The sequence below is a fragment of the Colossoma macropomum genome, unplaced genomic scaffold (genome assembly GCF_904425465.1).
Source record: "Colossoma macropomum unplaced genomic scaffold, Colossoma_macropomum, whole genome shotgun sequence".
In the NCBI taxonomy this organism is placed as follows: Eukaryota; Metazoa; Chordata; class Actinopteri; order Characiformes; family Serrasalmidae; genus Colossoma; species Colossoma macropomum.
In genome coordinates this window covers 7,379,065-7,393,171 of record NW_023494799.1, presented here as the reverse complement: position 1 = coordinate 7,393,171, position 14,107 = coordinate 7,379,065, and the positions used below count along the sequence as shown (strand labels likewise).

The 14,107-nt window shown below is 40.2% G+C and overlaps 1 protein-coding gene across 8 annotated transcripts in view; it reads left to right on the top strand.

Moving 5' to 3' along the window:
• patj (PATJ crumbs cell polarity complex component) overlaps positions 1-14,107 on the top strand; it is a 195,877-nt gene that overhangs the window by 40,849 nt on the left and 140,921 nt on the right. For all 8 annotated transcript variants that reach the window (XM_036585852.1, XM_036585854.1, XM_036585853.1 and 5 more), the window contains exons 18-19: positions 10,928-11,137; positions 12,418-12,522. In XM_036585852.1, coding sequence (XP_036441745.1) covers positions 10,928-11,137; positions 12,418-12,522 — 315 coding nt within the window. The remainder of the gene's footprint in view (positions 1-10,927; positions 11,138-12,417; positions 12,523-14,107) is intronic.

Below are 14,107 nucleotides of genomic sequence, written 5' to 3'. Positions count from 1 at the left end.
CTAATGCTACCTTATCACCAATCTAGTTGTGGAGCAACATGCATATAATACAGTTTAATGTCATCTATAGCTATCAACGGTGAGTTTATTGTGGGAACTCGTATCGTGATAACAGTAAAATACAACTCATTGTGCAGCCTTAATCGGTATATTACTTGATTACTATTACACTTAACTCAGATATCCAGTATTACAGTGTATTAGTGGTTATCTGTGCAAGTAATAATATTCATAAGAATGGAAAAGGCAAAAACAGATCCTTTTCAGCATCTTCTTCTGGGAAATTAGATAAATTCAGGAGAGTGTGTTGTGAAGACTGCACGCCCGTGAGCATTCATAAGTTTCCACATTGTTTTGTTCTGAGATCCATCAAAGAGAAGTGAGGAGAGTCTCCGTTGCAGTTGATTTGACTCTCTGTGTGTCTTGGGCTTTGACGGAGGCCATATTGACCTGTGTGAACCGCCCTCAGTCATGAACTCACTATCTGTCTGCTCAGCACCAGCTGAGCCCCTCTCACCTACTGCTGTCTGCCTGCTTATCTCCACCACCGTCTCCGCTACTCTGCCCACAGGCCTGAGGGCAGGCAGAGCAGCGTATGGGAATTCATGTAGGGTGTGTTTTAGTGTGCATGCATATATACAGTATGTGTCTCTAGGGTTAAAAGTATCAAGATGTCATTATACAGTAGGTAGGGCTAATAATAGATGCTAGATGCTGTCTGAAAATGCAGCAAGTAGTGGAAAAGCAGGATTGATCCTGTATAGGAATCTTTTGTTTCTTCTCTTTCTTTCAGTCATTCTGTCTCTCCTCGTTTCTTTCTTGTTTGCCGTGGCCAGCAGGCAGGCGTGGAGCTCTGTGGTCTGCTCTGAGGGGGAAATTGATTTTGCTTTAGTGTCTCCAGCAAAAAGCCTTAACTGATAAGGCTGAGTGGGCAAGAGCAGGACCTACAGACATGCCTGCAGCTTTACAGCACCTTCTGTATGGCTTCTAGTTGAGGTGGGCGATTTGATGATATCATATAATATCACAATAAATAATCACTTGTTTTCTGGCTGATATATACCACAGTAACGTACTGTAACAACAATATTGTTTTTTTGTTTGAACGGTTTTGTTAGATGACGGAAGCCTACATTGTCTTTTAAAAGAACGGTTCAATGTACGTGCACAGAATACATAAACATTCCTGATTCCATTAGCCCACATGTGGTCAGGTCACGTGTGAAACCTGTTTCAGTACTTCAGATCATTTCGCAGTGACTGATTCTTTTTGCTCGTTTTGATTTGCTTTGGTCTGAGCATCACTAACTTGCACATTGTGTCTGTTCCAACTAGACTCATGCTGATATTCAGTAATAAAGTATACTAGCACAATATTATCGTGGACGCTTTGAAATACCATTTCTGTGCTTTACTCAAACATACGACATGTGATGTGTCAGGAGAGACAGAGTATTTGTTTATGGGTGAAGTCAAGGAGGTTCCTTTTGCAAACCCTTTGGCTGCAAGATTGTGGCTTTCCCACTTTAATGTCCGAATTCTTTGACTTTATTCTCGAAATATTATGACTTTATTCTCAAGGTAATTTTTATTTATTTACTTATTTATTTATTTAGCACTTTTCATGCTGGTGGCAGCTCAAGGTGCTTTACAGACAGGTGATAAAGCTTAACAGTAATACAAGAAATTATAAGTATTAATTTAGAGTCATATAAGAAAATGACAAAGATCAAATTAAAAGATAAACACCACGAGACGTTGAGTTTTAATGAAATGCTAAGTTAAAGAGACACGTTTTTAGATGCTTCTCAAAAGTGAGCACTGAGCTTGACTGTCTATTAAAAGGTGAATTGAGTTCTGCAGTTTAGAAGCAGAATAACTGAGAGTCTCTCCATGTTTTCTGTATTTTACAGAAGGTGTTTGTAGAAGGTCAGTATCTGCAGATCTAAGAACTCGTGCTGGAACATAAACAAACAGACACTCTGTGATGTATTCAGGTGCTTTCAGGTCATTTAGAGCCTTAAAAACAAATGATATACAGATATACAATTTAGGCAAACCTGGTTCATGTTTTGTTGATTTTTGAAGTGAAAATTAGAACTCAAAGTCTACAAAGAACACACGTCTGCACATTTTAATACACAAATACTGTTTATTTGCTGAGTTTAACACAATGGAAACACAATACAACACAAAAGCTTACCTGTGCAAAAGAAATGGCACACTTCACATTTTTTTCCACCATGTTACACTGAATAGAAATAGAATAGAAACTGTGCACTAAAAGTTGTAGAAAAAATGCCATATTTAAGCGGAGAAGATATGTTAAATTATTTTTATTCAGAAAATCAACAAAACATGTAATTTGAGGGGGTCTTCAAACTTTTGCATACAGCTGTAATATCATGATATATTTTTGCTGCATTGCCCACCCGAGTCTCAAACATTCTCTCTCTTTCACCTGTTTGCTCATATCAGCTGCAGTTACCACAAAGTCTGGGGCCAACTTTGAAACCCTAGCCAGATTGATGGAAGCCCACCACGAGCCTGACGGCTGGACACTTGGTATTTTTCTCTCCTAAATGACACCCCTAACTGCAGGGGTGTCAGAAAGCGATGACGATGAAATCACTCGTTTCAATTTGGACTAGGATCTCAAAGTGAGAGGTATGATGCCATGGTTTCAGCAACATGTGTATGAACGTGAAGGACTCCCTTGGTGATGTGTGCCTGTGCCGTGCTGCTAATGGAGATTAATGAAGACCCCTTGAGCTAAACACCTGATCTGAAGGGTCGGGTCAAGATGGATTCGCCTGAAGTAGGATCGGATTTGCGTAAACGTTTAAACTTCATTACAGTGTGTTTTTTCCTCTAACAGCGAGGTCAGGCGTGAAGTCATGCTATAATGCGGCTCTGTAAAAGAGAATGATTGAGGAGCTCTCCTGTGGTGGGTGGTTCTTGTAGGTCTACAGGGGGACTAAAAGGATGATTGTAACCAGGCCTTATAATATTCTGTTAGTGGGAGCTGTCAGTCTGACATGAATGAAAAAGGGAAAAGGGTGTTTCTGCTAGTTTTCACAAATAAACCAGTTCATCATATTCGAAATTTTTGATGGAGCGGAAAATGGATTCCTTAAATATAGTTATAGCTGCGAGTGCTATTCTATATCAGAACAAATACATTTCTGTGAAAAGTGTGTGAACAGAGGACATGTTCGCTGCAGAGCACTTCTCCCTAAATATACAGCCTCCCTGTCCGCGCTTGGGATACAAATATATTTCCTCCACTGTATTCGTGGCACAAATAATTCATAGCAGTTCCTGCCTGCCAAGAAAAAGAAAGTCGAAACGAAAGAGCATGCATTTTAGATTTTTCCTCTTTATTTTGGCAGTTAAAATAGCCTTACCTGCACATCAATACGCTGTTTAGCGCGAATGTTTTAAGAGTGGCGCATAAATCATCTCTTGTGATTTATTATTTATTTACTCTTTGTTTATTTATCCAGTGGCGTCGCAGCATCAGAAACTGACAGAGGGAAACTTTATTGCCATGACACTAAAATATTTGATTGAATGCAGTATGCATCCAAAACACTGATGCTTCCAGATGGAGAGTGCATCATGGTCTTTTCCACCATTACTGAGGCATGGAGTTCTCATGGTTGTCCACAGTGGAGGTTTTTCTGATGTTGGGATCTGGACTCTGTGGATCTGAGGTGCTGAAGGTTGAGGAAGTGGTGAATTTATGGCCGTTGTCAAATCTGCATTGTCTGTGTTTCACTGCTTAGATGAAACTGACCACAGCTGCCAGCTATATGATAAACACAGACACACCATCTTTTATCCTTCAGCCTGGAACACCAGTGGATCCTGTTATTTAGTCCTGCATACTGTTTAGTCATAATTGGCATCAGAAAGATCTGAGGCTACGCTCAAATTGCAGTATAAGTGGCACAAATCTGTTTTTTAGTGAGGTTTGAACACAAAATCATTTTTCTTTTCAAAACCACTTTTGTATTTTGTCCTGGGTCAGATAAAAGCTCTGTGGCCGTGCGACCATATTGAGAATGGTCAGATTAGAATTTCTCTTTCATCACACTTTGTTACAGTCGTCATTCAGTCACTGCCTTGGCAGCAGCTAACTTGTGCATGCGGGATTAGTATGTATTTGTAATTAGATGTTCTTTCCTTTTCATTGAAGATGAAAAATTAGGCTCCGGAGTGGCACAACTGTCTTAGCGTTGGCCTTATCGTTGGGGGATCATGATTTCCCCACTAATGTCCAAGAGATTGTTATTGGCCTTCCCAGTGCGATTCTAGCCAGCATGGGCTTCTATTAGCTCACATAGCAGAATTGGTAGTGTTCTCCTCCAAGCATGTTGAACTTTTCTGTGATGTCACTGCAGTTTGAAAACATGTGGTGGTGCTTCACGTGTCTTGGAGAAAGCGTGTGCCAGCCTTCACCCTGCCCTCTTGGTAGCGTTGTGTATTAGGGGGAGACCTAGATAGTGCGTATAATTGGCCTCAACTAAATTGGGGAGAAAACTGGGTAAAAAAAAAAAACGGGGCTCCCGAGTGACGCAACCGTCTAAGCATTGGCCCCATCCTCAGGAGATTGTGAGTTCGATCCCTGGTGATGCTACAACCATTCGTAGCCGGCAGTCCAAGAGAGCACAATTGGCCTCACTCTCCCCCCACCACTTAACGCGATGCTAGTCAGCACAGGCATCTGGTGGCTGGCTTCACAGGTCTTGGAGGAAGCCTGTGTTAGCCTTCACCCTCCTACTGTTGATAGTATTGTGTGATTGGGGGAGTCCTAACTGGCGGGTGGAATTGGAGATGTCTAAATTGGGGAGATAATTGGGTAAAAAAAAAAAAAGACAAAGAAAAACATATTCTTTTATATACTCTTTTATATACACTTTTGTGTACTACCATGCCCCCTCTCCCCACATTTTAGAGTGGCAAAAGTGGCCCAGGTGTGGACATCAATGATAGATCACTTACAAACACAAATGTGAACCTTCAATGCAAAAAGATACAATTTAAGCAAATAAATAAATAAATAAAAGAATAAGGTTTGTAAAAGCAACTTTAAGAAACTGTACAAGTTAAGCCTGAGATGCTCTTATCCATGTTTAAATATACTTCATAGAATTGACAATTAGAATTTGAATATTGTTCATATAAGACGATACATATGAAAGCAACTATTGAGATTTACAGTACTGTGCAAAAGTAAAGACCACCCTGCATTTATTTAAATTCCAGTCAAAACAGCCAAGTTATTTATTTTCAGGAGATTTTGATTAGATTAGATTCTGATTTCTGATTCCTGATTAGATTAGATATAAAAATAATGCACTTATATAAGGAAGGGTAATGTCAAAGGAAAAGAAGTGGGGGAAAAAAGGTAGTTTCCAAAAATAAAAGAAGAGAAACTGTATTTCTCCTCACTCCCTCCTGCAAGGCCTGGTAGACACCAAAACTGCCCCCATCAGATAAACAGCACTTAAAGGTTTCATCTCTCAGAGAGAGGAGAAAATCAAGCTGCTTCAGATCTGAAAACATCCGCAGGTGTTTCTGTCCATCCTTCCACTGTGAGAAGACGACTCAGCACTATGGGTCTGAAAGGATGTGTATATGTCAAGAAGCTCTTACTGAGAAAAGAAAATAGCCAAAAAAATTGCAGATCAAACAAAGAAGCTGCTGGCATTCTTTTGATTGGGACTTTTAAGACTGAATTTTGGAGGTGTGCACTGTTAGAAATAAAGGTTCTCTGCAGGTACATTTTTCATTCATCAAGGTACAAACAATGTAAATGTGACCTCAAATGTACAGCAGTGGTTTTAAGGTCTGCACCTTAAATAAATGAAAAGTATGCATTTGTATCTTTACATAATCTAATGTTTTAAATCAGAACAATAAAATAAAAGCCTGGAGACGAGACGGGGTGTGTGGAGTCAATACAACCTATTTATTTCAATGGATTACAGTACAATTATGTTCCCTGACTCAGGGTACTGAGATATACCCTTGAGGGTACCACCCCAGTGACAGTTTACTACCTTTATTTCCGAGAGCAAACAGTAGACGTGGTAAATACGTAAAAAATCTAATATGTTTAGTTGTTTGGGCTTCTGTGTAAACTTACTGTTAAATATGTTTCCTACTTTTTTCCCCAAGATGCCAAAAAATTATTAACCTACTAGAAATTTTGACTACAAATTAAGTCATTAAAGTGTGGTATTTTACTTATCCACAGTACTGTACCTGCTAAGGATGTTTCAGATACAGCTAATACCAAGCGTGTTTGAGTTTCCCTTAAAGGCCTGTGTAATGATAAGGAGAATAATGCAGCCAGTGTGCTTAGTTCTTAAGCAGGGGAAGGGTTGAGAGGGATTTCGGCATTTCCCGTAATCACGTTGGTTTCGGTCACAGCTAGAGGATTGGTCATGCACGTTGTGAGAACGGCGGCCCATCCGGACCTCCGTTTCCCTCCAGAGATGAGCACGAAGCTGGGGGGGGTTATGTTGTTGAAAAAGTGCGAGAAAGAGTTCCTGGAATTTGGTTCAGCAAGATTTAAGGAGGAGGCGAAGCGTTGTGCAGGCGTGGAGCAGATGAATCCAGCACAGACTGTAGATTTACTATCCACCTGAAACCACGGTGGAGAATTTTAACCCTTCGACATGCAGTGCCGGCCCGGGGAGCGATCGCAGCTTAGAGTGGACGGGTTTATCTGCTAAAGCAGACAGCAGCGGCACACCTACTTAAACTAAACCCCCTCTCCTGCCGCTCCTAAAATAAATAAATAAATCAATTCAAGTCCAGTGAGCCAGTCTAGTGGCCAGCACAGCCCCATCCATCAGCCCAGCATGGCCCAGACTGGTGCTCCGTCTGTATGTAGGCCAAAGGAATACATAACACCAGGGGCAGGGCAGTGTTTGGGAAATGCTTTATGGGTTTAGCTGAAGTTTGAGTGGTTATTTTTAGCTCCGTAATTCTTGATGGATTTTAAAAGGCAGGAGACATGAAGGCTCGGTTGTTTTTTTTTGAGAAAGCAGGAAAAGAGAGCTGTGGGTTGAAGACGAGTATCAGTGTGCATACAGTAGTTTCGCTGCTGAGATTGTTGTTCGCTGTCCTTAAAGATCCTGCACTCAGAGCAGGGAAGGCAGCTGCACCCCTGATGAGCGCTGGATTATATAGGCTCTTAAATCAAAGTTGCACTCAGCCAGAAACATAAGCAAGAAACAGGACATGTTCTCTCTCTCTCTCTCCTCTCTATCTCTCTTTCTCTCTCTCTCACTCTCTGTTCTCTCTCTTTCTCTTGCTCTTTTTCTTTCTTGCTCTCTCTCTCGTTCTGTTTTTCTCTTTCTCTCGTTCTCTCTCTTTCTCTCACTTTCTTTCTCTGTTCTGTTTTTCTTTTTGTTTCCTTCACTTTGCCTTTCTTTCTTTCTTTCTTTCTTTCTTTCTTTCAGTCTCTCACTGTTTATTTTTTCTCTTTTCCTCAATCACCCTCATATTCTCATTCTCTCTCTCTCTCTCTCTCTCTCTCTCTCTCTCTCTCTCTCTCTCTCTCTCTCTCTCTCTCTCTCTCTCATGATGCACACAGTTCTCTGTCTGTTTGCTGGTGTGTTACTCTGGTGTTTGTTCTGTCCTATAGCTGTAGCCCCCCCACCCAGTCTCAGTGCGGCCCCTCCGGCCCGCTCCGCTCCGCTCCCCTTGCTTTGCTTTGCTTTTTCCAGCTGCACTGCTGACATCACCGGCCATGTGGGATGAGAGCAGGTTTGGAAAGAGGAGCGCGTTTGGCTGCGGCTCGGTGGCTGGACAATGCAGCCAGTGTCCTCCGAAAGGGCCAGCTGGAGTGGAACTCCAAATCCCCTCTCCAACTTCTACTCTTCGCCTTTTTTCTCTTTCTGCACCCCCCCTTCTCTCTCTCTCTCTCTCTCTCTCTCTCTCTCTCTCTCTCTCTCTCTCTCTCCCTCTTTCCCTCTACTCTTTTCTCTCTTTGCTTTCTCATTCTCTCTCTTTCTTGCTTTCTCACTTTCTCTCTCTTCTCTCTCTCCCCCCTTCTTTTCAGTTATCCACAGTCTTTCTCTCTTTCTTTTCTTTCACTGTCATAGCTTTCTGTCTCTGATCTTTTTCAATCTCTTTCTTTCTGTTTGTCCTTTCTCTCTTTCTGTCCCTATTTGCATTCTCTCTCTTTTCTTTCCCCTCTCTCTGTGTCTCTCTCTGTTTCTTTCCTGTTGGTTTGTGTTATTCTGTCTCTCTTTCTCTTTTTGCTTTCTCCCTCTTAGTTTTCTCGCTCTGTTCTTCTTTCTTTGCCTTTCCCTTCCTTCTCTCTCACTTTCTCAGTCCGCCCCCCCCATCCCCCCACCACCCCACCACCCCCCCACCCCGAGTCTATGTTCTTTCTCAGCAGGCCTCAGTTCACCCCTCTCTCTGAGATTGCTTTCCTCTGCTTACTCTGCAGCGCTGCATTGTGTAATCAGAAGCCTGTAATGGCTCTGGACGGTCATCCAGGCTCTTCCAAACTCCCTCCTGCTGTCTAGCAGGGTAAAGCCACCTGTCTGACCCAATCTGAGCGTGATTTGAGCTGTCCGGAGTTCAGGTCACGGCTCAAGGCCTCTCCTGCTCTCTGGTGGAGAAAAGAAAGATACAGAGGAAAAGTGATTACTCTCTGCTGACAGAAGTGCAGCTTCCAGCAACAACGTTGTATTGTAATATTCTCATTAACAGCCACTTCATTTAGTGTAGTATTTCTTGGGGGGTGTAGAGTCATCACTGTTCAATGTATTAGTTATTGAATAATCTACTGATTATTTTAGTGATTATTGAGATTTAAAAATGCAAATGTGTCCATCAGGTTTCTTAGTGTAAGATAGACCCGTAGGGGAAACTTTAAGTATCATCATCATGCAGATTTGCTTAATTTTAATATATACATAAATATATATGCAGCTGTATGCAAAGTCTGGGCTCTACTGGGCAAATTGCATGTTTTATTTATTTTGAAATGAAAATAAGTTAACACATCCTTTACTGAGAACACTCTTTAATACACATTTTAATGGACAATTACTGTTAAATTTGCTAAATTTTACATATTGAAGAAATGGCTTGTGCAAAAATTATGGCACCTTTTATATTTTGTCTTTTACCCCCATAAAATATGTATAAATTCTGCACTAAAATTTGCAGAAAAATTCTATATTTAAGTTTTTCCATGTAAAAGATGTGTTTTTTGCTTAGAAAATCAACAAAACGTGTAGTTTGACAACTTTTAATTGAGTAATTGTCACTTCTCACTTTGTCATGGTGCACATATGAGTTTGGAAAGCATAAACTGGACAGATTGAGTTTTGTCTCTTCTACTGTCCGTCCCTGTTCCCTCAAAATGGATGATGATGATCGTAAATATTTCTCTCCATCACAGTCAGATGGATGTGCTCGCTAATGATACTGTGCCTGCTTTAGCTTTTATACTTAAATAACCACTTGTTAATCACTTTTATATTGTCGCTCGTCACATAAAAGCTGCCCATATGGGTCATCAAATATATTGTCAGAGACATCAAATCGAAGCTGAATTGCAGTTTTATGGCATAGCTTGCTGGAAACATGATTGATGCTGTGACACATGGCCCAACGAGACACCGAGCGAGAGTTTGCATTGTGTTCGTTCAGCTCAGTGGCGCTCCTCTGTTCTTTAGAGTTATAGCTGGAATGCAAGGCAACCCCTCTTTAATCTTTCTACCAGCTCTGCATTCCTTGAAGCCCTTTGCTGTATCTGCTCATGCAGGTGGTTTTAAAGGGGAATTCCACCAATTTTTTTTAAATTTCTGTATAATTAAATGGTTAAGATGTAAACAAAGTCATTGTGATGTGAAATTTTATATTTTGAGATTTGTCCTCCGTGGCTTCTAAAGAGTTTAATGCCTCTAAAAGCTCCCTCACAGAAAGTTATGACATGAAATGGTTATAAATACACTGCCTGATGTCAGAGACATTGTTTTGTGATAATTTTGAGAAGGTTTTGGCCTAAAACCTTTTTTTTCATGGTACTGAGATACAAGCAGGATGTTGTGAGAAAGAATATGAACCCATAGAAAAGATTTTTTTTATACTAATTTTTGTCAATATTACATATAAAAATCGCAAGATGTGTAGGGTCACTAGATAGCAAATAAAATTATATGTTTATATTGTAGACATTGTGATCTCTGATTCCTTTTGCCACCACTTCAAAAAAATAAAATCTAGTCTGTAAGTTTCACTACAATGAGCCATTTCACGTCAGACCACTCTGAATAACCTTGTTCACATTTCAAAATCACGTTAAAGGTGGCGGGCATATATTTCACTGTTGTTGGTAGAAAACCTTATATCTCCAAAATGGTAACTTTACAGGAGAAGGAAAAAACCTACTTTGCTTTTAATGTAAGTCAATGGAACCAGAGTTTTTTCCAAGTAATTATGGATTTTTTCTTTTAGTCCATTCATCATGACATTTACACACAAAGTAAAGAGCAACATGCATTTTCAAATTATGTCAAAAACTGAAAAACAACAAAAATGGAGATCCAAATTAATCCAGGTAATTTAGAACCACTTCTATTGGTCCATTCATCATGAAATAATAACACAATGTAAAGGACGGCTGACTTTTAAATGGCGTAAAAAACACTAAGAAAATACGTTTTGAAGTTTTTTATGTGACTCTCATCTGTGGAAAGACTAACTGAAATGAGCTAAGTGAGCACATTTTTTCCTCACTAACCGTCTACAGGGTAAAATTAAAAGTATAACATGTTCACCGTAAGTACTTGCCAACGTTGCTTTTGAGACTTCGGTGCGTGTAAGTGTGTGTTTCTGTCTTGTATGTGTGTTTAAACATGCTTGCTGTGGTCTGTGTTGCCCTCTGCAGGACCCTCTGGACACTACACGTTCTGTGATAGTTATCCGCTCGCTGGTGGCCGGAGGGGTGGCTGAAAGTCATGGGGGCCTGTTGCCTGGAGACCAGCTGGTGTTTGTGAACAACACAAACCTGGATAGCTGCACTCTGACCCAGGCTGTGGAGGTGCTCAAGGCTGCTCCAGCGGGCAAGGTCTACCTGGGCCTTAAGAAGCCTCTGGGGGTAAGATTGATGCCCTACAGAGACAGACTACAGAGGTTTTAGTCAAAGAGGAATTGTTTATAGGCAGTCGAATGTGCAATTTATGTTTTCTTTCATTTTTACGGACCACCATCATCACCCTCAGACCCATTCTATGGACCGTAGGGTCTTTATTAGCAGTATAGACTTGAGTTTGTTTGGATGAATTTGGCTACTCCATAAAGAGATGGAAAATAAAGCAAACAAATCAGTGGGAAAAATAATAATAAGACTTTTATTTACAGGAAATATAAATAGGTGTAACAGTATTTGCCAAAACACACAATCATTGTCTTTGATACTTTATTTTCAAAGCTGAGTGATTGTTTGTGTATATAGGCAGTCAAATGCTCAACTTTTCTTTAAAATATTTGCCAAAACACACACAAACATAGTAATCAGTAGCTTGTCTGAACAAATAAAGCTGAAACACAGGAAGTATTTTATGCTGCAGGATTCTTTATTATCTGATAACAGATTATTAAATTATAGTGATGTGTGAATATTTATTTTTATCAAAACTGAAAGCACACATCATACAGTTTGAAATCAAATTACCATTGATAATTAAATTAGTGACATATAATAAGCTTTGCTTCTTTTGTGTGTGCCACCATATGGATATGTGTAGGTGTTTTACATTGAGGCAACAGACGGGTGAAAATATTGTGTAAATTAGGATACCATAGATAAAATATGCGCAAGTGGTTACCATATATAAAATACGATACACGTGGTGGCTTCTTCATTTGTTTTGTGGCAGTTTGGGTGGACCTCACCTTGGCATATCCTACAAGTACAACACATTCATTTCTCCAGATTACCCCTAGCACCACCTAGAGCTCTGCCAGTGCATTGGCTCTTGTGCAGTGTTTTGGCCTCTCTGTGAATCTCTTGGTAATGAATCCTAGTGCAGCCTTTGGAGTGTAATGCAATTCAGAACAATTGATGCAGAACAAGAATTAGAGTGAAATGGAACATTTGTGTCACTCTGTAAAGGCATTGCATCCCAGAGAACTCTCTATAGCAAGGATGACTTCAACACCTGCTCATTGGCTGCTACTATAAGTGTGTTTTGAGTCAACAGGTTTTTTCTTCTTTTATCAAATGCAGAAAAAAACAGTGAAAATTATGACCTGTAATAACTGACTGTATGTTTCAGAAGAGGCAGATAGAGATCAGGTCGAAACAGTTATGTTGCTGAGCTTTCTGTTGTTACATTTTCTAGTCCCTCTGATCCTCGTGTGTGTCCTTGACTCTAGGCAGAGGAGAGGAGCAGTGTGGAGCTTTCAGCAGAACTGCAGGAGCAGGAGCAGGAGCAGGAGCAGTCCCCGTCCCCTACCCATACTGATCTACCTGTGCCAAAGGTATCAACACCACTGAGCACTTCAGATATCAACTATTACTGTCATCTAGTCTCTCTCTCTCTCTCTCTCTCTCTCTCTCTCTCTGCACACACACACACACACACACACACACATGCAAAGTGTTCTGAGTGTTTTATACAATTTTAAATGAAGTCTTTTTAAGCCTTTGTAGTTTATCTTTTTGACTTATAGTACTTGGAAGAATAGAATTTTTGACCGGTTATGCGTTATGCATTGTGTGCTATTGCCCAGTTGAAGGGAGATTTCACCAATTTTTCAAAATTTCTGCGTAGTTTAATCATTAAGATATAAACAAAGCAATTTGGAGTAGTTTGAGATGGAAATGCTCCATTCTTGAGAAATTTACAGAGTCAGAATTGTTCACACTCTTGTTGAGAGGAACCTTACGTCTTAAGAGTTTAATGCCTCTTAAAGCTATATAACAGAAAGCTATTACATGAAAAGGTTTCTAAATGCTTTATGATAAATTTGCTACAATGTGTAAGAACAGACCATTTGTTTAAAAAAAAAAATAAAGATAAAAAAAAGGTGGAATTCCATTTGAATACATGTTTATTGTTTGGCCTTTTGTAAAAATTTTCATTACTTCATTAATTATCTAAATTAATAGCAAATTGGTTGATTACTAATATAATCAGTTGTGACAACTTTCTTAAAAGTTCCTTCTAATTAAATAAATGGCGTTTACATCACATGACAACACATTTGTTTCCATACCTGCTGCTTTGAACTTCAGCAGTCAAATGCTAATACCTGAAACTGAAGGTGGGCGATGGATAGAAGTAGAGGGAGGGGTGCATGAGGAGGAAAAGGAGGAGAAAACAGAAAGAACATGGACAGAGAGATAGTGAGAGTGGACCAAGCAACTAGTCCTTAGGAAGGTTAACTTTTAGAGGTGAAGCCCCGCCCTCTCCCTCTTAGCTTTTGAGATGCACGGCCGTATTATCCTTGAGTTTTAGCAAAGATGTAATTGAGGCGGCTGAGTCAAGTGCTGCCGTAAATCTAGCCAAAACGAGACTAATTGCGCCATTAAGATTTTAGACCCTGCACATTTTTCATGGCAAATTGGTTCTGGGCTCTATGAGGGGAGGGGTGTGAAAGGTGCTGAGTGTGCGGATCGGAGCGGCATGGAGAAAAGTGCACTTTCAGCTCTTATTATCTTTAAGAGTGTGTGTGTTGGACAGAAGAGGACAGGCCGGAACCCTGTTGCAGAGATGAAACGACTGCTTTATATGCAGTAGACGGACATCTTTCTCTCTCTTTGACTCTGTATCTCTCTGTCGTCATTGGTCAGATGTTTCTGATCCAGGCGATGAGAACATGGAGAGGAATAAAGAAGGAAAGAGAGAAGCAGCCCAGAAAGGAATGTGCAGACTTTTTTTTTTTTTGTGTGTAAGGATCATAAAATGAGGCACTGCGTCTTTTCAGAAGCATAAGGACGTGAGAGTTTCTCTATAGTGCTTCAGCAACAGGTTGACTGAGATCAGCTTGTTTATTTCTTAACTTTGTTTTAGCAGCTGGGACTTGTTGCATCTGTTTTACAGATCGTAACAGTCTGGGCTCT